Here is a 25493-nt window from a genome sequence, read left to right on the forward strand (position 1 = left end):
CACAGGTTGTTGAAGGTTGGTGGTTACTACTATTTCAGTACACCAGAGAGTAGCTGGAGAGGTCTTCAAGGTCAAGTGGTCGCTTCTTGAGGACTGGGTCAACTATTGCATTTTGAAGAAGTTTGGTAAATGTGCTTCTCTGAAGGACTGATCGACGATTTACATTAATGGTGGGGATAGTTGTTCTTCACTGGCTTTTATTAGCCAGGAGGGGACTGGATCTGTTTCAGGTTGTGACTAATATTTTTAGGACATCTTGAGCTTTGGGATGTGTGATTGGTCCCAACTCATGCCGGGGTATTAGAGTTAGTTCCATACATATTCTGTTGATTTTTATCAGTGAAGTTGACCGCTGTTCACAGTGATTGATGCTTGGGTCTGTGTTTTGCAGTCTAGATTTAGCTCGTTCAATACACAAACTAGCTCTGCTGCCTCAAGCTTAAGACTTGTTTTCCCTTCTTTGCTGCAGTGGTGTAGTGCTGATGGCAAAGGGATTCAGAATGCTTTTTGCACCACTGGCATTATAACCTTCTGCCTGTGTGCTTTATCTGTCATAGTTCATCTATGAACCAGGCCAATCTTCTTAGTCAGTGTGTGAGACTAAGGCATCATGGTGTTGTATCTGGATGGCTTGTTCTTCTAAGGCTAGCTGAAAACCTAGGGAGTTCAGAAGTCTTCACAAATGAGCCAGCTTTGCTGGTAGGAAGGAGGAAAAGCTTTGATTGCTGCCTCCATGGATGAAGTGGTGATCAGACAGGAGAGTGGTATGTTGGTGACATCTCTATTATCTAGTCCTAGGCAGAAAATAGGGTCATGTGTGTCCAGCTGGATGTACAGGTCCAGAGACTGTGAGAATATCCTGGTTTCCGTGTAGATCTTAAGATCAAGTGATAGTGTATCACTGAGACTGTCTATGTGCAAGCTGAATTCATCAAGGACAAGAAATCTGGATTCCAATATCATGGTAGGGAACAGCTCTGTAAGTTCCTCCCCAGAAATTATGGTTTCCATCTGTAGACCTGTATACCACAAGACCTGGGTTCTTCTTGCCCTTCACACCTCCTGGGTCAAATGGATGCGCTCTAATGTTATTATTTCTATACTGGAACATCTTCTGCATTTAAAGATGGAGGAGAATGGGACTGCTATTCAACTCCTACCTTCTTTTTCCAAGTGCAAACTGGAGTCTATCTTGGCTTGTGACTTTTACCATTCTGTGGGGACTGGCTTTGCTTGGATAGGGTAGGAGTGGTATTAAAATATGTCTCAGTCATGCACGCAAAACCAGATGCTTCATGAAAAGAGAGATCATGGATAGTGCAGGGTTTTTTTGTTTTGTTTTGATGACTTACCTTGTATTCAGCACAGGAGCTTCAGGCTGTTTTATTCTCCTCTGTTTCATGAGGTTACCAATCAACCCCCAACTTTAGGAAGTATCCTAGTGATGTTCTTGGAAGATGTCTCCTCAACCCAGTCATAGTGGCGATTTTGGAAGGTATGGAGTAATTGGGTTCCAGATACTTGGAAGTTGCTGGTGTCTGAGTTCTCCAGATCCACAGAGCTTGGCATCTGAGTTCAGAAGATTTGCATGATGGTCCTTAAATGGGCACAAATGAGAAAGGATGGTGTTGGAGGGGGTAAATTATGGTGGGGGGGCATTTCTTTTCTTCTCCTTTTACCCTCTTATTTGTCATCAGCAAGATGCACTTCACATTACTGTGAAGGCCGCTGTTGTAGGAGGACATGGACTTGAAAGGGCAAGTGACAGTAGGAGGATCTGATAGCCAGCAACATGGGGACTAGCCCTTTAAATTGTCTAGACGCTCAGGGAGGATGAGAGAAAGAATCATGCAAAATAAAGACAAAAAGAGAATTAGATATTATAAAATGGTAATGGAAAGTGTGTTTATTAAAGTGTCCGGATCCTGAGAATGTGTGGGAGAAATGACGGTCAAAACCTCTAGCTGAGAAGAAAGTTGGAACCAGGAAACCCTGCTGAGGGGAAATATGTAACCTGTAAGGGCCAGGACAAGAGAAAAGGTGACCAAGGGAAAGAAAATAATGGGGTTTTGACAAGGAAACAGAATGGGAAAGAGAAAGGAACATGAAATATTAAAAGACTCAGGTATGTTCAGATACATTTTGGAGTAGTACTGCAACTGTTGGCATAATTCAATCCAAAATTCCGAATTTATGAGGTCACTCATCAGATTCATTTTTTGGCAAATCTATAGACATAATGAATTTTTAAAAGGAGAACTTTTTTTAAATCAATTTTACCATTGACTAAATAAACAAATATCCCCATATACTCTCACACACTACAGCACACCAGAATTCTTCTTACTTTATGAACATCTTGGACTAAGTAACTAGACTTCAGCCTTCCATGACACTCACCAGTGTCCATTAGCAAATGTAATATTCTTTATATTCTGTTTTGTGAAATCTTATCCTGGTGTGAAGCTGTGCAGAAGCTTTATGAGAAGACTTACAGAGAGGTGGAGTTTGGCAGCAGATACCATTGAGTTCATGATAGCTGAGCTCCTCAAGAACCTAAATATATTTTGGCTTTTTCTTTACTGTATGCCTATGCCCCATGTTGCATCTAATTTGGCCACAAACTGCCATGCAACCAGAATGCTAGCCTTTTGCAGCATGTATGCTTTCTAAATCAGGCAAAATATAATCTCTCTTAAAACTCTAATTAAAAGTTGATCAGCTCACGGATTGGATTAGCCAGCTAGAAAAATAAACAGACACTTTGTAGCTCAGCATAGCATAGCATAGCACAAACTTCCCTTAAAAAATACCTTTGTGTGTATATATGAAACTCTGATAACCCCAAATATGACTTGTACACGTATATACTTAAATACCACAAATTTTCCACTCATTATTTCCTTATTTAGGCCTGGCTAAGGCAATCATGTTAATGCCCATAGGATGTGTCAAGGTTCCTCCCCCACTCTGAACGCTAGGGTACAGATGTGGGGACCCGCATGAAAACCTCCTAAGCTTATCTTTACCAGCTTAGGTCAAAACTTCCCCAAGGTACAAAATATTCCACCCTTTGTCCTTGGATTGGCCTCTACCACCACCAAACAAATACTGGTTAGTGGGGAAGAGCTGTTTGGAAACGTCTTTCCCCCCAAATACTTCCCAAAACCTTGCACCCCACTTCCTGGACAAGGTTTGCATAGGTGACCAATTTGTACCAATTTGCATAGGTGACCACAGACCCAAACCCTTGGATCTGAGAACAATGAAAAAGCATTCAGTTTTCTTATAAGAAGACTTTTAATAGAAATAGGAGTAAATAGAAGTAAAGAAATCCCCTCTGTAAAATCAGGATGGTAGATACCTTACAGGGTAATTAGATTCAAAACATAGAGAATCCCTCTAGGCAAAACCTTAAGTTACAAAAAAGATACACAGACAGAAATAGTTATTCTATTCAGCACAATTCTTTTCTCAGCCATTTAAAGAAATCATAATCTAACGCATACCTAGCTAGATTACTTACTAAAAGTTCTAAGACTCCATTCCTGTTCTGTCCCCGACAAAAGCAGCATATAGACAGACACAGACCCTTTATTTCTCTACCTCCTCCCAGCTTTTGAAAGTATCTTGTCTCCTCATTGGTCATTTTGGTCAGGTGCCAGCGAGGTTACCTTTAGCTTCTTAACCCTTTACAGGTGAGAGGAGTTTTCCTCTGGCCAGGAGGGATTTTAAAGGGGTTTACCCTTCCCTTTATATTTATGACAGGATGTGACACAGTAAATCATCTCACACACTCAACCCCAAACTGAAGTGTAAACAACAGACATAAGAATCCATCTTGCCCAAAAATGAGCCACGAGATATCAGTTTACTAGAAAGAAAAAAGATCTTAACTTTATTTCTGAGTCTCTATTCTCTCGATAATAAATCTTGTCAGTTTGTATTATGCATACATTCAGTAACTGATATGAAACAAGATATCTAATAAAATAGAGAATTCAGCTTCCCACAAGTGCAAGATAAACAAAAATAAATTACAGTATTGAATTACAGTACATACACAAAGCAGTTTTCCCTCAGCCAATCTCCAAGAGCAATAATCCCCTGAAACCGCTGAGGTGAGTAGCCCAACCCTACAAAATTGCAACAAACCACAACAGGTTATCATTAGAAGATTGCTACCATCTTGGCATATATTTGCTGAGTTTCAGTGAGATATTTAATCATACTAGAGCTGGCTAGGAATTTCTCAGCTTAAGGTTTTTCATTGGAAAATGCCCATTTTTTTAATCAACAATAAAACTTTTGTGGGAAACAATTTTTTTACTTGAAAATTTTTTGGAAAAAAATTTAACATGAACACTGACATTTTCTATTACAATTTTCCAGTACAAACAACTTCTCATTTTAAACTAAGCTAATTATTGTTTATATATATATATATATATATATAGTCAAAGTTGAAATGAAATGTTTCAGAATTATCAAAACATTTTACCAGCCCAAACCAAAAATTTTTTTGATTGTCCATGAAAGTTTGAGATTTTCGACTTTTTATCCTGCTACGTGATGGGAATTTATATATATACATATACACACACACACACACTATATATATATATATATATATATGTGTGTGTACACACACACACACACACACCACAATTTTCACAGGACACAAAAGTGGTTGCCCACCTAGCTCTAATAAACAAAATAGAAAATAGGATGTTACATAGGAACTCCTAGATATTAAAACACTTGATTTCTGTTAGGAGGAAGAAGAGATTCGCCTAACATTATTAGTAATGGATCATGTTCTCAGCTAATAGAAATCCATTGCTCCATTGAAATCAATGGAGAGTGATACTGATTTAGCAAGCAGCTAAATAGATGAGGTCCCTGCCCCAAAAGCTTATAAACTCAGGGAGCAATTCTTTAATCTCTATTTGTGTGAGCATTCAACACTCATGCAAGCAGTCAAGGAGTACTCATGAAAAGAGTTTTACAGTCTGGTACTCTTTTGGATAAAGAACTTTCAAAAAAGGCATGGTGAGTTGGTGTAAGAGGGTGTTGGGAGAGAGGTATGTAAATGCAAGGAGGGGAATGCTGCTCTTGTGGAAGGACATTTTCCCACTGGCAGTTGATCATCTTAGCTGATGACTTTCATGTGTTTTTTGCTGGTTTATTTTTTCAAAATAATTACTGTTAATTTAGAGCTCAATTATGACAAGACCTACACAGGTGCCCAAGATAAATGAGAAAGAGAGCAAGAAGCCTGCTCCCCACACACACCCCCTTGTATACACACTCTCATTGTACTTGTGTCCAGGGACCTGGACACAACTGCTATCTTTGCACTTTCTGAGTCTAGTGCTAGAGTCCCCCAGGGTGCGTGAGGCCCTGGCCGTTCCCAGAGAGATCAGCAAAGACAGGAGAGAGGAGGGAGATCCAGAGACTCTATGGAAGAATCCTGTGACACAAGGGAGGGGGGCCCACAAGACAGAAGAAATGTGTCTCATAGTCTCAAAAGGCAAAATGATTCATCCTTTCCCCTGAACTTCCCAAAGGAAGCTGAGAGAACCACTTTCAGAAAGCATGAGACTGGATGACTCTTTTTCTCTCTCTGGTGGCAAAGGAATAAAATTCCCTGCTAAGCTTGTAGTAGGAAGAGAAAAATTAAAAATACTTACTGGGCCAGTTTTAAGGATAAAAGGAGTTGGAAGCATAGAGTTTTCCCAACTGGTGGACATGATACCCATCTTTATGGCAAGGGTTTTAAAGCTTGTTATTTTATAAGACCTTAAAAGATACCCTGCCCTCCTTTCAGGGAAAGCATCCTTTTCATCGACACACAAAACCACAGCACTCTCCTCATTATGAGGAGTCCGGCCATGTTACAAGCTGAGATAAAAAGGAAATTTCAAAGGAGATAGCAGTAGGATAAGCTAACTTGCAATAAGTGAATATTCTGGAAGTGGAACTGGACATTGCCATCTTGGTGGGAGAATTAAAAATTCATCTAACTATTCTGTTAAGGATCCCACATAGAGAGTGAACAGAGGTGGCAAGTTGCCCAGCTACAAATTCACAGAATTTTTCAAGTAATATTTTCCAGGGAGACTTCAGGACTGGTGCTGCTCCTCACTGATTAGAATGGTTTTAATCAAATTCATCCTGCCAGAGAGTTACTCATGTGGGAGTAGGATGCTGCATCGTTCCTTACTTACATTTGTGTTTTCTGGGACTGAAAAACAGTTATGAACAGATTGGTAGGAGCTTATTTTTAGGTCTTCCTGAAATCATGATGGCACATTTATTTTTATTTTTTTGGCTTCTGATTTGGGAAGTTCAGCAAGTTAAAAACAAAATATTAAAAAAGGAAGTTTCCTAAATAGTCTCCTCACTTCATATAGCATATTTCTGATTACATATCTAACTAAACTTGCAGGCAACATTTTATATCGTGCGCTCATTTCTTTTAATAAAATGAGAGAAAGCCATTCAATTTGTAGGCATAATACGAAGCTTCACTCCTTCGCCTGGATCATGCTTAACTCCCGGCTATTGAAACAAGGGTCTGAGTCACAGAAAATACATTATGTTGAACAGTGCATCCAATTTTCACACATTTTAAAGCATCTTGAAAAATGGTAAGTGCTAGTTTTCCAAACACAATGCACGTTTTCATAACACACTGAATTCCTTTTCAGCTATGTGAATAGGAGGTTTGCAGTTTTTAGGAGTGTTTAACCTAAAATGGGAATTGAATCCATTCAAAACAAAAGTCACAAAGAGCTGATGATGTGTACATTGTGTTTGAACTATCTGATGAAAGGCTCTGAACATTAAATTTCTTTGGCAGCATTTATTATTGTGTCACTTATGCTTAAGTGGGACCAAGTATTCAGCAAAAAAGATTACAATATTATCTAGTTTCCCATGGTTTCTGTAAGTGCCTCTATATCCTCTAGTGCAATATTTTTTTTTGGACAATAATAGTCAGGAAATCACAAGAGACACCTCTTGCTTTCTACAACAAAGACTCCTAGATACAGATATTAAACCCATAGATACATTAGAAAACCCTTAAAATGATTTAACTAGCTGGAGTACGCAGTTGGAGCAGTGTGTCCAATTTCGGTCACCAATGTATAGAAAAGATATGGAGAAACAGGTAAGGATCCAAAGGCAAGTGACAAAGATGATCAAAGGGATGGAATGCAAGCTGTATGAGCAAAGGCTAAAAGAACTGGGTATGTTTAATTTCGAAGAGGAGATTGAGAGAAGACACGATAGCCATCTTCAAAATACTTGAAAGGCTGCCATAAAAAAAGATGAAGAAAAGCTGTGCTCTCTTGCCTGAGAGGGCAGGACAAGAAGCAATGGGTTCAAACTACAGCATAGCAGATTTAGATTAAGGCTATATCTACACTACAGCTTTTGTCGGCATAATTTATGTTGCTCAGGGGTGTAAATAAATCATCCCTGAGCAACGTAAGTTACACAGGCATAAGTGCCAGTGTGGAAAGCATTATAGCAGCAGGAGAGCTTCTCCCACCAACATAGCTACTGCAGCTCGTGGGGGCTGGAGTAGTTAGGCCAATGGGAGAGCTCTCTCCCCTTAGCTTACAGTGGGGATATTAGAGAGCTTACAGTGGCGCAGCTGCATCAATGCTGTAAACTCTCTAGTGTACCCTACGTTTCAGGAAAACTTTCCTAACTGTAAGAAGAGTAGGCCAATGGAACAGACTGCCTAGGGAGGTGGTGGAAACTCCTTCGCTGGAAGTTTTCAAAAGGAGGCTGGATAGCCATCTGTCTTGGATGTTCTAGACCCAACAAATTGGACAGCTTGCAGGAGGGTAGACTAGATGACCCTTGCAATGCCTTCTCACCCTATGATTCTAATATATAGATTAGATAGAGTACAACATTGCACTAGAAAACTTTCCCCAATAATGACGGACACCACTGTTACAAAGCTGTGATGAATCAGGGTGTTGATACTTTACTTCTATACTTATAGACTGCTCTTGCCTTCTGATATACACAGGATTGCTCACACTGCTCACTTCAATTTGCATGGATATATGAGAGGGCAAAATTGTAGGCCTAAAAAAGAAGTTGAGGATGGTGAATCATGAGGGCTTGTACTTCAAACTATTTAGCAAAAATGCATCCTTTAAATATATATATATATATTAACCACTGAGGATTCTTTCATGAAGAGTCAGTAAGTGGTGAAAATTTTATTATCTCTTTCTCCATCCTTGTGGAACACTAATCATGATTAATTGGACACAAAAGCTCACCTCATGTTGTCAAACTGTGTTTTATTTCAAAGTTAATTAAGATGTGAGCTGAAGCTAGAGTAATACAGGGTAACTCTTTAGCTTTAAATGCAGGTATTCTATACTATAAGCAAGGAGACTATTATTCAAGGTCCTTGCAGTAAAAACCAATAATCAGAAGTCATACTTAAAAAAAGATCACTCATCTGCCTAAATTCTCACAATCTATTAGAATTGCCTGGTGCCAGCCCACTAGGTTAATCAGCATCAATGGAAAAGTGTGCCAAGCAAAATCAGAGTATATAGAATTTACAGGGGCATTTTCTTAAATGCTCCAGGATACTCTCCTCACCAGGTAGTCTATTTGACATATTGCTACCACACATCTCTGCACACAAACTAACATGCTCTAATTCATGATAGTCTGACCCTGGAACATGGGAAACTTCAGTTCATATTGGTTTAATTAATAGTTATCACCTTTGCTGCAAAATAATAATGGAAAAGGAAAAGAACTGCAGCAAAGCAAGTTACTTTTTAACGTGTTTAGTTCAGACAAGTGGACCGTTACTGCTGATGATTAGGGTCCATCTTTCATACCAGATTATGATGAGTAGAAAAGGCCACTGAGACTGTCACATACAATAGTTCCTATCAGTCAGTGACAAGAAGCAATGCCCGTGGCACCAAGCAGATGATGACAAACCCAAATGATGGCAGAGGCTGTAAATACTAAAGATATTTCCCTCCCTGAACCATAATCTACATGAAAGGGGAAGTGCTGGTCTTTCTATTGCTGATACATTTTTTGTTGTTGTTTTTTCTGGAAACTGGCCTAAAGAAAAAAAACACTGCCTGGGTGGCAATGGGATGCACCACATCCAAGCCTGACTTTCAGAGCAAAGAGGTAGTAAGGCCAGTAAAAACAGGATTAAAAAAAAATAGATTAAGTACCTCCGTCTCCTCCACCCCCATCAACCATTGTGAAAAATAATAAAAACAAAAGCAAATGCTGTTGGTTTCACCTTGCACACCCACTAGGATTAATGATTTAGAGGCTAGTGCTGCTGTCACTGTTGGATCATTGAAGTCCTTTTTATGTCACTGAGTCAATTTGTGCTATTAATTTAGGCAGAGACTAAAATAACGGATTTTTGAAAAAAAGAAAACAGACAAACTTGCCAATGAAGAGTCCACCTCCAAAATGAAATTCTAAAAAAAAAAAAAAATGATTTACTGCACGATAATTTGTATTATAGTGCTTGGCTGTAAAAAATTGTACTAAATATATACATGAAAAAAAGTTTGGTATGAATTTTCCCCTTTCTGTCTTTTCCCTCCCTCCCTCCCTCTCCCTCTCCCTCTCTCTCTCAGGGCAGCATTTTTGCTACAAGATCAGTGTTTGAAGTTTACCAGCAATAAGTTCATTTTCACAAACACATGGTGCTACATATGTTTAGAGTCCAGCTGGACCACCAAGGAACCACCGCATCACCTGAGGCACTAAAGATCTTCCTGTTGAGTCAGTGATTGATGACCAGGCATGCAGGCCAGTAAAATGCTTTCTACAAATAAAATCACAGATGTGAATCAACTAGAGTGGGGTAAATTTTTTTAGCTGAAACTTTTTTCCCCCACCAAGAATGCAAATTTGGTCCAACAAAAACATTTTATAAATTTGTATCAAGTTCACCACATTATGTTGCCAAAAAAATTTTTTTTTTAACATTTTGATTCTTCATTCAAAACAACTTTTCATTTTGAAGCTTACTTCAATTGAACTTTAGAAGCCCAACAAAGAAGCAAAAAGTTTTGTAACGGATAAAAATTTTATTCAACTTTTTGACTCCCCAAAAATTTAGAAAAAAAATTTTGGGGGTTAACTTGAAAAAAATGTTCCCCCTCGATTTTTTGGTATGGCCGGTGAACCGAAAAAAAATCAGTTATTTGCAGAGCTCTGGAATTGACACTCAACTGAGGAGGCCACAACCAAATTCAAATTTTGTGACAAAAAGTAAATACCCTGAGCAACAGCTCTTACTGGTGACTTTTCCCAAAACTGGATACATTTTGTTTCCCCCAAATATGCAAAAGAAGTTATGGTGTTCTTTGAAATTAATGCCTTCTACTATAAAGAATGGTTGTAGATTAAATCAGTCTCTACCACATCTCTTTCACGTTACTGCCTGCACAGTGCGGTGGAGTATAAAGTATCTGGTCTTTGAATAAACACTTCTACAATAAATTTAATGAAACTAACACTTTTGAGCATCCAATGCTGAATGACAAATAACACAATATTTATGCTATCCAAGTTTGTTCAAGAACATCCATATAATTTCCCTTTAAGGATGATCTATAAAATAACTTCCAAGAGTCTTCCTTCATGCATGGATGTATCTGTTGAGTTAACATATGCTCACTTGACTTTAAATTATGTAGGAACAGACGTACATTGAAATTGCCATATCAGATCAGATCACTGGTCCATCTCTTCCATTTGCCTATTAGACCAGCCAGTACCAGATATTTCAGGGGGAAATTCAAAAAACAAAAACAAACAAACAAAAAACCCACAACACCCCCTTCAAAAAAAACCCCAAAACAACAAACACAAAAACAAAAAAAAAACAACTGGTAGTGGAAAATAATGCACTGACATGCCCATAGGATTTTTTTTTCTAATGCCCAACAGATATTCTCTGAAGCACAAGTCATATGCTTTAACTTTTGTTACCCTATCTAAATAACTCCTTATACATCTAGGGCTAGATTGAGGCTTTTAATCACATCATCTCAGAAGGGGAACACTCAGACTCAGTGACGAGGAGTGAGAAATCTGTTACATCAATTAGGATGGAGCAAATTGTTCTCCCATATATGCCCTGATCTTCAGGCCAATGCAAAGGTGGCAGGGGGAGAAACAGTCATCCTGCCTTATTCTCCACTCAACTTGACCCCCTTTTTGGCACCTTGTTTCTCAGAGAGAAGAGGAATAAACCGTTTTTGTGCTCCTGACAGTACACAGATTGCTACTGTATTTATTACTATGACATGAGGTTACATTATGTTATATGAAAGTTGATGGGAGTTAGACACCTAACTCACAAAGTTGATATTGTGAATCCCAGTAGGCACCTGTCTACATCTTTAAGCTGCTAAATACCTGTGTAAACTTGGCTCTTGGTGTCAATGATATTTTGTGGCAATGAGTTCCACATGTTGTGTAAAAACACTTGTGCGTGAACTGCCTTCAATTTTTATAGGATTTAAAGGAATCTACACCTTTATGCCACAGCTACTAACAGGAGTGTGAGAGCCACTGGAAAAAAAGGAGAGATTGTTTTAGTTACTGAACAGAAAGGATTAGGAAATGTGATGGCAGAGCTTCAAAAGTTAAGGCCACAGATAATGGTCATGACACCATTTACTGAAATAGACTATAGCAACAAAGTTATACAAATTCCAGTATTAACATGTGATTGATCTTTATGTGAACAAAGCATTCTTCCCTGATATCCTTTCTAATTATGCCAACTAAATTATGCCCATTTATCTGAAAATTTTAATGTGCCTCCCTATGTTTGTTTTTTTGCAACTTATAATTTACATTTTAATACTTTATACTGATATGACAAATTTGGCATTAAGATGGAAGTATTAAAGGTGAGAATAAAATGAAAAACTTCAAAAAATTTCTTCTGTCCATCCTCTTAATAGTGTGAGAGGAAGAATTGGAAGTGATAATTATAAAGCTCCCAATAGAAACGGCCAATTAAAAACTACTACGTCAGAGATTTGACTATTTTAGATTGTAACATGGCAAGACAATGTCATATGTTACTTCTTGTTTCCTTTAACTGGGTTCCGTATTTTACTTGTTTCCCTGTATACTGGATAAATAAGATGACATCAGTTTTAACAGACCAAAATAAATCTGCAAAGACTAAAGTTTTTATTTTTAAATGAATTAAACTGGGAGTCTGTTTTCATATAAGCCAATTAGCTATATTGTACTTTAGTTTAATCACATGGAATTAAACAGTTGAAAAACAATCTAGATAATTTTCTTGGATAGACATGACCTCAAAGGATGACAAGCTATAAGTCATTTAAATCACACTTAGTTTCTTCAAAGCTTGTTTACCACGTGTGTTAACAGGGAAAGGGCAGAAAGGGATGGCAGTATTGGATAGCTACTAAAGAAAGCTCTACACCAGCTTGTCTCTATTTTTTAACCAAAATGCTCTTCTATATCCTAAGCGGCTAATAAAACAGTGACACCTAAGGCTATGTTAAAAACAGTTGAGCTAATTAACTAACCATGGCTGTTGGTATAATTAAGATCCTCAGATCCTATTAAAAAAACACCAGCTACTATAACTAGAATATCTAGCAACCACTATTATAATTGGAAAAGGTTTGGTTGAATTATTGAAGACTACAGAAACTCAATAAAATTCACTTTGATGAGACAGAACAAATATTTTCTGCGGGAAAAAGCCAAAAAATAGCATAAGTTTGGAGCCAAGGAAGGAGGCGACTAACAAGGCAAATATAACATCTGAACAGATCATTTTAATGTTAGACACAGTGTGAATGAACATAATTATATGTCTCTTTACTGTGTTCATGTTTTTCTCTTTCAACTGCAAATCTACACAACTGTCATGTGTAGTTCAAGATACTATTAATTCTTTCTGTGGTAACAGAGTATTCTGCCCATCTGTGGGCTTTGTAAATGACATAACCTAACAGTTCGAAAGTACCAAAGCTCGAGGATGAGTATGGGTTTTAATATGGCCAGATTGGAGCGTTTTTGCTCTTTGTAGTTTTTAAGGAATAAATGGATACAAAGAGAAATTGAAACTGATTTTAAAATATTTAATAGGCTAAATGAAATCAAGATGTACTGCGCTCTTTAATTGCTTGCACCTGTATGTCTGTTTATGCTGAAGAGCAATTAAATGACTAAAAGACCCTGTAGATCAAACAAGTGGTTCGAAACTAGAAAAGATAATTGTTTCTACCTACTAATTTAGAGGCTAATTCAAATTAGTCCTGAGCACCTACAACTCCCATTGAAGTCAATGGGAGTTTCAGATATAGAACACCTCTCACGAATAGACTTAGGGACCAGTCCATCAGTTCTTACTCAGGCAAAACTCCTATAGAAGTAAAGAAATGAGAAAAGCTCACAGAATTTAGCCCTTGGTTTATCTGAAACCTTTCACTCTGTCCCAAACAATTAAATATCACTTTCCTTATGTGAAGAAGATAGATAGATATAAACATTTATTTCAAATCACCTATCTTAAATTCTGTACTGGTACAAGACACTAACATACAAGGCTAAAATATTATCATTGTATCATATAGCATGCCCCCCAAAGCACCCCAACATCTCCGAGTGGACTACCCCAGGAATCCACCTACCATAAAATACTGGCCTTCCCAAATCAATTATTTCAAATCCATCAAACCATCCACCAGGAAAAGCCCCAGGCAAAAGTGGAGACTTGCAGTTTGCATTTTCATTTATAACATGCTCACCACCAGGGCCTGAAGAACATCAAGGACACAATTTGTAAGGCAGTGGTGTGTGCAGTCTAGAGCATGGAACCGCTCATGAAAAACATCCTTCCACTAGCCACTTTCCTTTTACACTGGGAGCTTCTAGAGCACCGCTGCTGAAAGTGCTGATCACATGGCAAGAGATACCATACACATTGTTTATGGCTGTATATGTGAAAACCAACACCTTAAACCCCACCCATATACGAAACAGAAACCAGTGCCCTACTGACTACAGAGCACTGGTGTGACAAGCTCTCACCCACCATGCTCTGCTGCTGATACACATACTTCATCCGCAGAAATCTCACAGCAGCCTAGAGATGTATGCCCCTAAGAGAACTAACTGGAGGGAAGACTGATCTCATAGATGGCTACCACTAAGTTCTGAAGAACAAATGCAAAGAGTGTGCACTACATGAGCAACCAGACAGCAGGCACTCTTTCCAGCAAACACTACAGTGGACCCACACAAAGAGAGAGGCTGCAGACACAGTCGCAAGCATTCATTGTTGAGGCCCTGTACTTCTGCTGTTCAGATCCCTCTTTTAACTGAGATGCCGCATAACCAGTGAGAAAGTGTGCCATCACTAAACAACTGAAAAAAAAAAGGTTCCCCATCATCATTATGAGTAAGTCAACTGGGAATTTTGTATCTCCAAGTGAACATACCACCAGATGTAACAATTGAGGGAAGCTGCCAACCCTTAAGGCAACTTCAGTATCATAGTATAAGAAACCCAAGAGAAGTATCACAGTCCCCTACAAGCATGTAGGAGTCATGGTATGATCCTGGAAATCTAGTCATTGCATGTCATGAGCACAATCTTGGCATCACGTTCATTGAACGGGTATGCTTCCTATTCTTGTATGCAGCAGGGCACCACAGAGCCCTCTGTGTTCCATCCATAGTGCACACAATGAAGGAATGTTTGCAACTGCATAAATCCTTGCATCATGTTGGTGTTGTGTGCAACCGTGCATGGAGAACACAATGCCTTGTGTAGCCCTGCGTGGAATTGGGGAAATCCTGGGGGTATACAGAGGCCGTGACTGACTGATGTGGGTAGTGTCCCCAGTGTCCTCTGAAAGCACTCAAAGCCTAGGAGGCAAAATGCTGAGAGTGATTGGTACAGAAAGAGCATGGCTCCCCTCCTGCTTCTGGTCTCCCTTCAGCTCATCACAGAGCCGGTACCTCTGGATGATTTAACCCGCAGTGAGGGCAAGGAATATTAGCCATACAAAGGAAGCTCTTCTTTGGAGACTGAGCCTCCCTTGCCTAACACCTAAGTTTCCACATTATGTAAATACCCAGGTTCTGTTCAGGTACTGCACTGAAGTCTCACTTTGATGCCTCCATCCATTACCATCCTCTGTAGAATCCCCCATACACCTGCATCCTGCATGTGAATCCTGAACCTTCTCACCTCCTCCCTCTGCCTCACCTATATTCTATCCTAAACCACTGACCCTCCTCTACATTCCTTTTCCTCTTCCTCTCAGCCCTTGCCAAATCCTGTCTGTATCTCTCACTTTCCCATGATCAGATGTTTATGTTGGGAGTTTATAGCCTGTTTGGTGTACTTAACCAGTTCTAATCTTATCCTCAAAGAACAGCAGGTTCCTTTAATCAGTGCTGCCAAAAATGATGCACACATCTTATTAGACTTATCTACCTTTAAATGAACAGTGATCACATACTACAATACAATTTAGAACAAACTACAATTTCTAACCCTCTTGATTCCTGCCTTCCTTATTGCCAAACACCACCTCATAAACGACGTATTTAGCCACTTCATGAATCCAAAGAGAGTAATGTGAGGATATTTGTCAACCACAGTTCTGAACAGGTATGTGTGTTTAAAAAACAAGCAAGTGGTGATAGATACAGCAACTGTATCTCTGGATACAAAACTTCTAAATCCAGAATCCTACATTATTGGATTTGTGCAGTAAGAAATGAGGGTAGTGCAGTGGGAAAGGATCATTGTGGCTTTTCAGAAGGTGAAGTAACCTGTAGCCTGTAGACTTCTTAGCAGCCTTACAGAAGTAAAAACATTTTTTACCAAAAACTCATTCTGATCAAATGCTTCAACAAAAAAAGATCACCTCTTACACAGAGAACACTGAATGTGGAAGATGGGAAGCCCGTGATGGCACAGGCAAATATTTACTGTTATTTCGGTGAGCAAAATCCGATAACACTTGATTCCCTATGCTGATATAGTCCTGGAAATATTTGTAACTATCTTCATTTATCCTTCTTCCCCTCGTTTGTGGGCCTCACAAATCATTTACTCCATGTGCTGCCTTCCTACCTCTACTGCCAAATGTTGACAGAAAATGGTGGCAGCTGCTGCATGTCCCAGCTATTTTTAATGAGCCTGAAAAATTGCAAGGACTTCTCTTATTGTACTTCCTAAACTGCCCCAATTCCAAATCAGCTCTATGGGCGTTACACATACTGAGTTTCACAAAACAATATAAGGTACTTGATTCACCCCTTGGCTATGCCAGCTTCCGCTAGTGTAAACCAAGTTGCTGGGCCCCTGGTGATGGAACATCCTCCCTGAGGGGTGTTGCAGCCATGCAAGGTAACCACCTACCTTGCTCCACTAAGAAGCTGCAGCAAACCAGCGCTGCCCCAAAAGTGGCCTGGGCTGGCCCAGGCAGGAAGTGAAAATCCAGTGGTTGAAGTGTCTGGGAGGGCAGAGATGCTCGATCTGTCCATTTCCAGAGCTGAATGTATCTATTCCTGTTGGCTCAGAGACATGTTGGGGGCTACAGTTTGCATCTCCTTGTGTCACATCTAGACCCCATCATCTTTTATGGCAGCATTTACATTATCCAGCAAAAAAAAAAAAAAAGCACAAAAGAGCATATTCTATGGCAGTTTGTCCAACTTTGCTCTCAAGTTAGAAGTGATGGATTTGTTTCAGAGAAAGAATCAAAACAATAGAGGCAGTTCAGTTAAAAAAATCAATTATTCACCCAGCTCTACTCCTAACACATTTTAAAATGTGTCCGTCTTTGTCTATGCTAGGTGCTAAGTCAGGTTTAACAAGGTGCTGTGATGTTGCACTCCATACAATTTTATGAAAATATGCTAATAAGTGTGAATATAATGTAATTGGACTATGCTTCATGCAACAGGTCTCTTGTAAAGTATTACAAAGCTTATAATCTATTGAGTGTGGTCATCCTATCTGTATTAATGTATCATTCTTGTATCTGAAACTAGAAATATAACTCTTAGGTCCTACTGTAATTTTGCAAAGTGTCGGCCATTAATGGTGGTTTGGAATCTTTATGGTTCCCATCAACTGGGACAACTAACCGTAGATGGATCTGTTTACTTGCAAGCCTTCCTGTGAGTCAGGCTGGGAAGAATGAAGGCTTGGGGTCTCACAGGACATGTGACTATGTCACCCGGTATTAGAATCCATCTTAACCTGGGGCTTTTCCATTTAGAAGGAGGGGTGCGGACCCAAAGAGACAAAAGATTCCTACCTTGTGCCAAAGCTATATAAGGGAGTAGAACAGAACAAAGGGGGCTGCAGAAATCCCCTAGCTAGTTCTGTTCCACCTCCTTATATAGCTTTTCTGAGCTGGAACAAAGATTGTACCGGGGAAAGGATTGGGCCCAGACTAGAAGGAGGCTAGTCTGTCAAAGAAGCTTATTGGAACATCTCTGAGGGTGATATTTGCCTGCATTTAGTTTCCTACTGTATTAGGCTTAGACTTCTGTGTGTTATTTTATTTTGTTTGGTAATTTACTTTGTTCTGTCTGTTATTACTTGGAACCACTTAAAGTCTACTTTTTATATTTAATAAAAACACTTTTTACTTATTAATTAACCCAGAGTAAGTAAGTATTAATACCTTGGGGGCAAACAGCTGTGCATCTCTCTCTCTCTCAGTGTAAGCTTTATACAGGGTAAAATGGATTTATTTGGGGTTTGGACACCACTGAGAGCTGGGTATCTGAGTGCTGGAGATAGGGGCACTTCTTAAGTGGTTTTCAGTTAAGCCTGCAGCTTGTGGGGGATGTGGTTCAGACTTGGGTCTGTGTTTGTAACAGGCAAGTGTGTCTGACTCAAACAAGGCAAGGTACTGAAGTCCCAAGCTAGCAGGGAAAACAGGCTCAGAGGTAGTCCCAGCACATCAGGTGGCAGTCCCAAAGAGGTTTCTGTGACCCAACCCATTACAGGTGCTAAGTCAGGTTTAAGAAGGTGCTAGCACATTTGCTCACACACTTCATTTTCCCAATGTAGTCAAAGCCTAGAAGAAAAAGTTAGCTCTCAAAGAGTAGATGCATAGCTGTTAAGGCACAGTTCATGACTAGTGAGATATACCATCCTCCACAGCTTCTGTGGAATCACAATCTATGTCAAAAACAGAAGTCCTGAAATCCCTGAGAAAGTCACAGAAACAAACTGACTGAAACTTCCAGGGGCTTTGGGACATCTCAGGAGACACCTTCCTATCAGACAAAGAAAAGTGACAAATATTCCCTCTGAGCAGCAATACCCTGTTGGTGTGTGGCCCTCAAGATTTCTGCTACTTGCAGTCTCCTCTTGCTTGGAACTGTTGTTCCCAGTGGACCAGAATGGAAGATTGATTGACAAAATACAGTGAATAACTTACAATCCAGTATGAACAATATCAACATTCAGGAGCAACGTTGTGGAATATTAATGTATAAATAACATAAAATTAAATTCACAATGAATTTATTTAATTTTGAGTTAGTGTACTTATATGAAGACACTACTATACTTCAGCTACCCCAAAATTGCAATAATCCCTCTAACATATATGTCATCATTATTACAAAAGGGAGTTTATACATAAAAAGTGAAGAAAACCAGGGTGTAGAACAAGAGTCAACCAAAAAGTTTGGGTCCGATTCTTTTCTCACGGTTCTGTAAATTGGGAGGTAATTCCATTGACATCAGTTGCACCGTATACCGTTGTACAACCAGTATCAATGAGATGTGAAGCAGGCCAATCGTGTACAAATTCTCAGATACTTTCATAGCTAAGATATAGTCAGGACTTCAGTTAAAGCCTCTGATTTTCAAAAGTTTACAATTTGGCTGTAAAATGTTATGCTGAAACTTGGTATACAAGGTCTTGTGGTGGAAGTGATTTTGGTTGCACAATTTAAACAAAATCTGTTCAGCTGTCTGAAGACACGAATGCAAGTGAAGAAAAAGTGGTTATCCGATACTGGCACTTTTTCTGCTTGTATAATTCAAAAAAGATTCAGTTAAGAAAATTGAACTTGACAAGCAATTAACATCATGTTCCACACTTGCTCCGTTCAGCAATGCCTCATCACTATTTTCTACTTTATAAAGTAGAAATAACAGAATAACAGGATGGCAGGGCTCTTTTGTTTGCTCACCCTATTGGCAATCATTAGAATCATGAAAAAAGCTACTGAAGTTCTGCTTACTTTTGGTGGCTGAGTCTACTCCTTAGCTCAACCAGAGAGATGGGAGTGGTCCCTAGGCAGGAGGACAGAGCAGATCCTGGAGGAAAATCCTTGGGACAGCAAGCTCAGGAATAAAGCTCTGGTTGGGATTTATGCTGTATTAGTGGTTTTTGTTATTAGTTACTGATAAAGCCATGCCTAGTAAGGGGGAATGTTAGAAAACTACCTCAGGGTTTTCATGCTCTGTTTAGAACCACAATGTAAAATGTTAGAACATTCCCAGTGCACTGATCACATTTCATAATATGGTGTGTTTCAGAAGGAATTGTATTACATGAAGCTGTATGCTTTCATCTGACTGTAAATCACAAGAGGCCTCATTGTGACACAAGCCACAGCCCACAGTAAGGCACAAAGTGCAGAGCCACAGTACCCCAATAGATCACTGAAGGTATTCTGCCTCAAAGAGCTCAGAGTTCCCCAGCTACATTTGGGGGAATGCAATCAGCACCACCCCATTAAAGGATATGGTATACTCTTTTGCTCTGGCTACCTCTTGCAGAAGACTGAGCCATTGTTCCACCTACTCTCTACCACCTTTCAGACACATTCTTCATTGAGGGGGAGAATCTCAATAGCAGCCCCAGTGCTATAATTCCATCATACCCTGGCACTGAGCATGCAACGGGAAAGAGGAAGGCTCTGTTCCAACAGGTCACACAGGGAGTAGAGGCTCCTTAATCCCAGGCAGTGAGGAAGGGGAGGGATGGAGGATTCTTGGTCTCACACATAAATGTATTTATATCTTATATCTTAATTTTTATGTTCTTTAGATTGTACAGAAATAAAAAAAATCTATTCCTGGGTTTGTTAAATTAAGTTATACATGTTAAAAGTTCTTTAATTACAGTAAATACACATTAAAAACCTTCCTAAGCATGTCTTTACTTAATATGACAAAATCAGTGGGACCAGATTCCATGTTAAATCTATTTGGCTCGTTTGCTCACAGGACTATATTTTAAACACAAGCTAGATTTAGTTAAAATCAGTTAATACTGTGATAGCAAGTTATGAAATAAAATGAACCTGATATTTTTATCCCCAACTTCCTTTCCACTGTGATTTTTTTTAAAAAAAAGGCAAAAGGCAAAATGATAGCCTAAAAATATTTGTCATGATATAAATAGTCTATCCTATTAAAATGCTGGATTACAGGCACAGTAAGTAGTTGATGTAGTTAAAAAGTAGTGAGTTATTGTGAAAACCAAGTGTTTGTGTGTGTAAAAACTCTTTGACAGAATCAAAAGAGACAGAGGATTTGTAAGTTTCGGAATATTTTGTTAGTTCACACTGAAGCTGACCACTCCACTCCCATTTAGTTACCCAGAACAATCACATTTCCCAGCAGAGTTTACTCATTTGCAAGATAAAAGAAAGACATTTCTGCACATGCCCATAATATTCTTCACCACTGGGGGCAGCTATACATAAGACTGCATTCACTGAAACCAAAGCAACAGTCGGAGGAGCTTTCAGAATGACAGTATGCAGAAGTGAACAGAGCTTGTTCATTGTACAGTGTTATTCTGTTATTCTGTGCTCCAAAGCAGCTTCATAGCTGGATTGGGAGATAACTACAATAACTGCTGTACTATGGAATACGGAGGTGTGAATTCAGATAGCTAATTGTTGCTTTGAGGAATCTATCATGCTTTCACATAAAGAGAGATTTTAAAAGCCAGGTTTCTAACTGTAAAGATGCAAAACCGTAATATCCATGAAGATCCTATTACCTAGGAAGAATCTGACATTTTGCTGTGAATGGTGTGTTGGGATTTATTTATTCTTGGAGTGTTCTACATGGCTGGCAAAGAATAATGTTCCAAAATCAGTCCATCTCCCGAGGGGTCCAATTTTTCTTCCTGGGTGTCAGCAAGCCCTGACTCACAACAGTGCAGCTGACAGGGACTGTCATGCTTGTGGCACCCTAACCAAAAACAAAAGACCTAAGGACGACCTTTGAACAACACAAAGGATGGGTATGTTTTTCATTTTTTTAAATATACAGTTTGTAGCTTCTGCATAGACCCTGTTTTAATTGTTCTATAGACCTATCTTGATATGATTTAGGATCATAGTTTAAATAAATGTAATCAATAGACATTTTAACTATTTTACAATATTTATAAAGACATTTTTTAAATCTGAGTAAAAGAAAATAATGTGCAACGTAGCTGTCAAGCTAGAAATTTTTTAAATGATTTTTAAAAGAAAGAGTCTTAGCGTGATTTTTAAAATGACTGATCTTTTGGGGGGATAACTTTTCTAAGTTGTTTTTATTTCCAGGTTTCAATGTAATTAGGCTACTGAGCGGATCAGCTGTATCCCTGGTACTAGCCCCTACTGTATTACTGACAATGCTTTCTTCTGCTGAACGAGGATGCCCTAAGAGCTGTAGGTGTGAAGGAAAAATGGTATATTGTGAATCTCAGAAATTACAGGAGATACCCTTGACTATATCTGCTGGTTGTTTAGGTTTGTCCCTTCGCTATAACAGCCTCCAAAAACTAAAACATAATCAGTTTAAAGGTCTAAATCAGCTCACCTGGCTGTATCTAGACCATAACCACATCAGCAATATTGACGAAAATGCTTTCAATGGAATACGCAGACTAAAAGAGTTGATCCTGAGTTCCAACAGAATCGCCTTTTTTCTTAATAATACCTTCAGACCTGTGACAAATCTCCGTAACTTGGATCTGTCATACAATCAGCTGCAGTCTCTGGGATCTGAACAGTTCAGGGGCTTAAGGAAGCTGCTGAGTTTACATTTGCGATCCAATTCCCTAAGAACCATCCCTGTTCGAATATTCCAAGATTGTAGGAATCTTGAACTTCTGGACCTGGGTTACAATCGCATCCGAAGTTTAGCAAGGAATGTCTTTGCAGGCATGATCAGGCTGAAGGAGCTTCACCTGGAGCACAATCAGTTTTCTAAGCTCAACCTGGCACTTTTTCCAAGACTAGTCAGCCTTCAAAACCTTTATTTACAGTGGAATAAAATCAGTGTGATAGGACAAACTATGTCCTGGACCTGGAGCTCATTACAAAGGCTTGATTTATCTGGTAATGAAATAGAAGCTTTCAGTGGACCTAGTGTTTTTCAGTGTGTGCCCAATTTACAGCGCCTCAATCTGGATTCAAACAAGCTCACATTTATTGGTCAAGAAATTTTGGATTCTTGGATATCCCTCAATGATATCAGCCTTGCTGGGAATATATGGGAATGCAGCAGAAACATTTGCTCTCTGGTAAACTGGCTAAAAAGTTTTAAAGGGCTGAGGGAAAATACAATTATCTGTGCCAGCCCCAAAGAGCTGCAAGGGGTGAATGTTATTGATGCAGTGAAAAACTACAGCATCTGTGGCAAAAGTACTACAGAGAGGTTTGAATTAGCAAGAGCTCCCCCAAAGCCAACATTTAAACCAAAACTCACCAGGCCTAAACATGACAGCAAGCCTCCTCTGCCCCCAACTATCGGAACCACCGAATCCAGCTCAGAACTCGAGCATGACACAGAACACATCTCCTTTCATAAAATAATAGCAGGGAGTGTGGCCCTTTTTTTGTCTGTGCTTGTGATCCTGCTGGTAATCTATGTGTCATGGAAGCGTTACCCAGCCAGTATGAAGCAGCTGCAGCAACACTCTCTCATGCGAAGGCACAGGAAAAAAAAACGACAGTCACTGAAGCAAATGACTCCAACCACACAGGAATTTTATGTAGATTATAAACCTACCAACACTGAAACCAGTGAGATGTTGCTGAATGGAACGGGACCCTGCACGTATAACAAATCAGGCTCCAGGGAATGTGAGGTATGAACCGTTGAGATAAAAAAAGCTTTTAAAAGCTGGGAAATAGTGGTGCTTTATTGAACTCTAGTGACTATAAAGGGAACGTGGGGGGTTTTCACTCCTTTGGCACAGCACTTCCATGTCACTTTTTTGGTACATTCATAATACCGGTCATTTTACCCTCATACATAATCAACTCATTGAAATTTAAATACCACAAATAATATGAACCTTCAGCTCTATTGTACAGACCACCTACTGATTTCATTAAAATCTCACTTGTTTTCAAATAGAAAACTTCTTTCATAACTAATCCACCACATCTGCAGTGAGTGTGCCTCTGTTTGGGGAGAAAAATGACAACAATACAAAGAAAAATGTTTTGAAGTTCACTTTATGAATCAAAGACACATTGAATGAGCCAGGTACTATAGCTTCATATAAATTCTAGGAGTTGCTTGAGCTTAGAGATGGTGCAGGAACAGCCCTGAAAGAATGCTTGATTTTTGTGCCATGTAAAGCATGATCAAAAAGCCAATGCTAAGTAAAAGTTTCAGGAGACCAGTGTGTGTCACAGAAAGCTAAGGGGAGAGAAAAATCCAGGCTTAATAAAGAAAACAGAAAAGAATGTAGAATGCAGTTTACTGTACTATATGAAAATACAAAGAGTTTCTAGGGCTGATAACTACTAATAGAAATCTGTTCATGTGGCTGCATATAAAAGGTGCCAGTGTTTATCCCTTCTTACATCCAGTTGCCTTTCAGAAAGTAGTCAAAAGGCATTCATTAAACCAGGCGCAGAAATTCCTTATTGATGTAATTAGAGGAACTCAAATGTGCAGTAGCAAATGCAAGACCACTTCCTGCACACATTTGTTTGGGTGCTTATTAGAAATTCTCTTTTCAAGACTGTCAAAGACATTAATGTGGTTAATCAAACCATTAAATCTGTCATTTTTTTATTTGTGGTCTGTGCTCATTAGAGTATCTGGATGTGCTTTGCATACCACCCATGTTATAGCTAAATGAAGCTTCAAGTATTTAGAAAGCCAATCAGGGTACATTTTAGAAACACCACAGCAACTGGAAAGAGCTGATAATGAAAACTGGTTATTCTCTAACCAGAGGAAAAATGCATCTGAATGATCTTTAAAAAAAATGACAAATGATTTTTATCATCATAACCCTGCTGACATTACAAGAATTCATAGATATTAATTTTTAATGTGAACTCATTCATCAGTATGTTTCTGGACCAATCCAGATGGCTATTTGTAATCTGGATCACTGTCCCTCTCCCTCAAAGTCATTGACAAAACTGTATTGATTGCAAAATATACCATCACCCATATATTAAAATAAGTTATAACCCTAACATATTAGACAAAGGATCTTTTAAACTCTCTTCTTTCTCATTTTTCAAATACAACAGCATCATTAAAGAAGCTAATCAGTAATTTCATTATCTCTATTTTGTAACTTGATTTGGCTTAGTAAATTGCACGTCTTTGACCACTTGGGAGGGAATGTTTCTACAGCGCAGTTTCACTGCAGCAGATTAGAAAAAGCAAAATCTTTTAACAGGGTGTTCTTGTGGATTCTTTGCTTACTGGGGAAAAATAATCCAAACAAATCACCTTGAACTATGCTGGATATCATGAAACAAGGTCAGAACACATCATTTAAACAGCACTAATGCACTTAAGCTCATTTTAGTGTAGTAAAATTATTTTCCTTTTTAAGGTCTATAAACAGAAAATAATAGAGAGTGGATTATTCATAAAAAAACTGAACCATGTACCATGTAATTCTGGTACCATATGTTTACTGAGTGCAAAGAGTCTTCGATTCCAACATGATTAATAATGCAGGTGCTTGGTGCACTTTGAAGTGTACCGCTGAACATAATGTAATTTTTCCAACTTGTAGTTTTGAAATATATATAAAATGTCAGTAAAATGAACACATCTAAATCCATTAAAGAACTATATTTTCTACAAGCAAACCTTGCCTATGACTGAAATGAAGGATTAGGGTTTGCCAGAAAGACAGGATTAAAAGGCATGCACTTTTTGGCTTCACCAGTGCCTGAAATGGTGACTAACACTATATGCAGCCAAACAGAAAAAAATACATTTACCAAAAAATGAAAGGATAAAGAACGCTATTTTGGGGTGATTCATATACTTAGAAAAATCTATTTTATACAAACTAATCCAGGATCATTTCTATATAAAAATATTCAGTACATGTTCTAAGTAACTTTGTGTCCTCAGTGAAATATGATGTTAAATATGTTTAAAATATTTTATAAGGTTGACTTTA

General features: G+C 38.7%; 2 protein-coding genes across 11 annotated transcripts in view; one reads left to right on the top strand and one right to left on the bottom strand.

Moving 5' to 3' along the window:
* CTNNA3 (catenin alpha 3) overlaps nt 1-25493 on the bottom strand; it is a 946302-nt gene that overhangs the window by 530094 nt on the left and 390715 nt on the right. The window lies entirely within an intron of this gene.
* The window catches only part of LRRTM3 (leucine rich repeat transmembrane neuronal 3), a 122920-nt gene continuing 118239 nt past the window's right edge, over nt 20813-25493 (top strand). For both annotated transcript variants that reach the window (XM_075130841.1, XM_075130842.1), the window contains exons 1-2: nt 20813-21350; nt 21658-23189. In XM_075130841.1, the coding sequence (XP_074986942.1) occupies nt 21347-21350; nt 21658-23189 (1536 nt within the window). In that variant the 5' untranslated portion in view covers nt 20813-21346. The remainder of the gene's footprint in view (nt 21351-21657; nt 23190-25493) is intronic.

The sequence above is a fragment of the Caretta caretta genome, chromosome 7 (assembly GCF_965140235.1).
Source record: "Caretta caretta isolate rCarCar2 chromosome 7, rCarCar1.hap1, whole genome shotgun sequence".
In the NCBI taxonomy this organism is placed as follows: Eukaryota; Metazoa; Chordata; order Testudines; family Cheloniidae; genus Caretta; species Caretta caretta.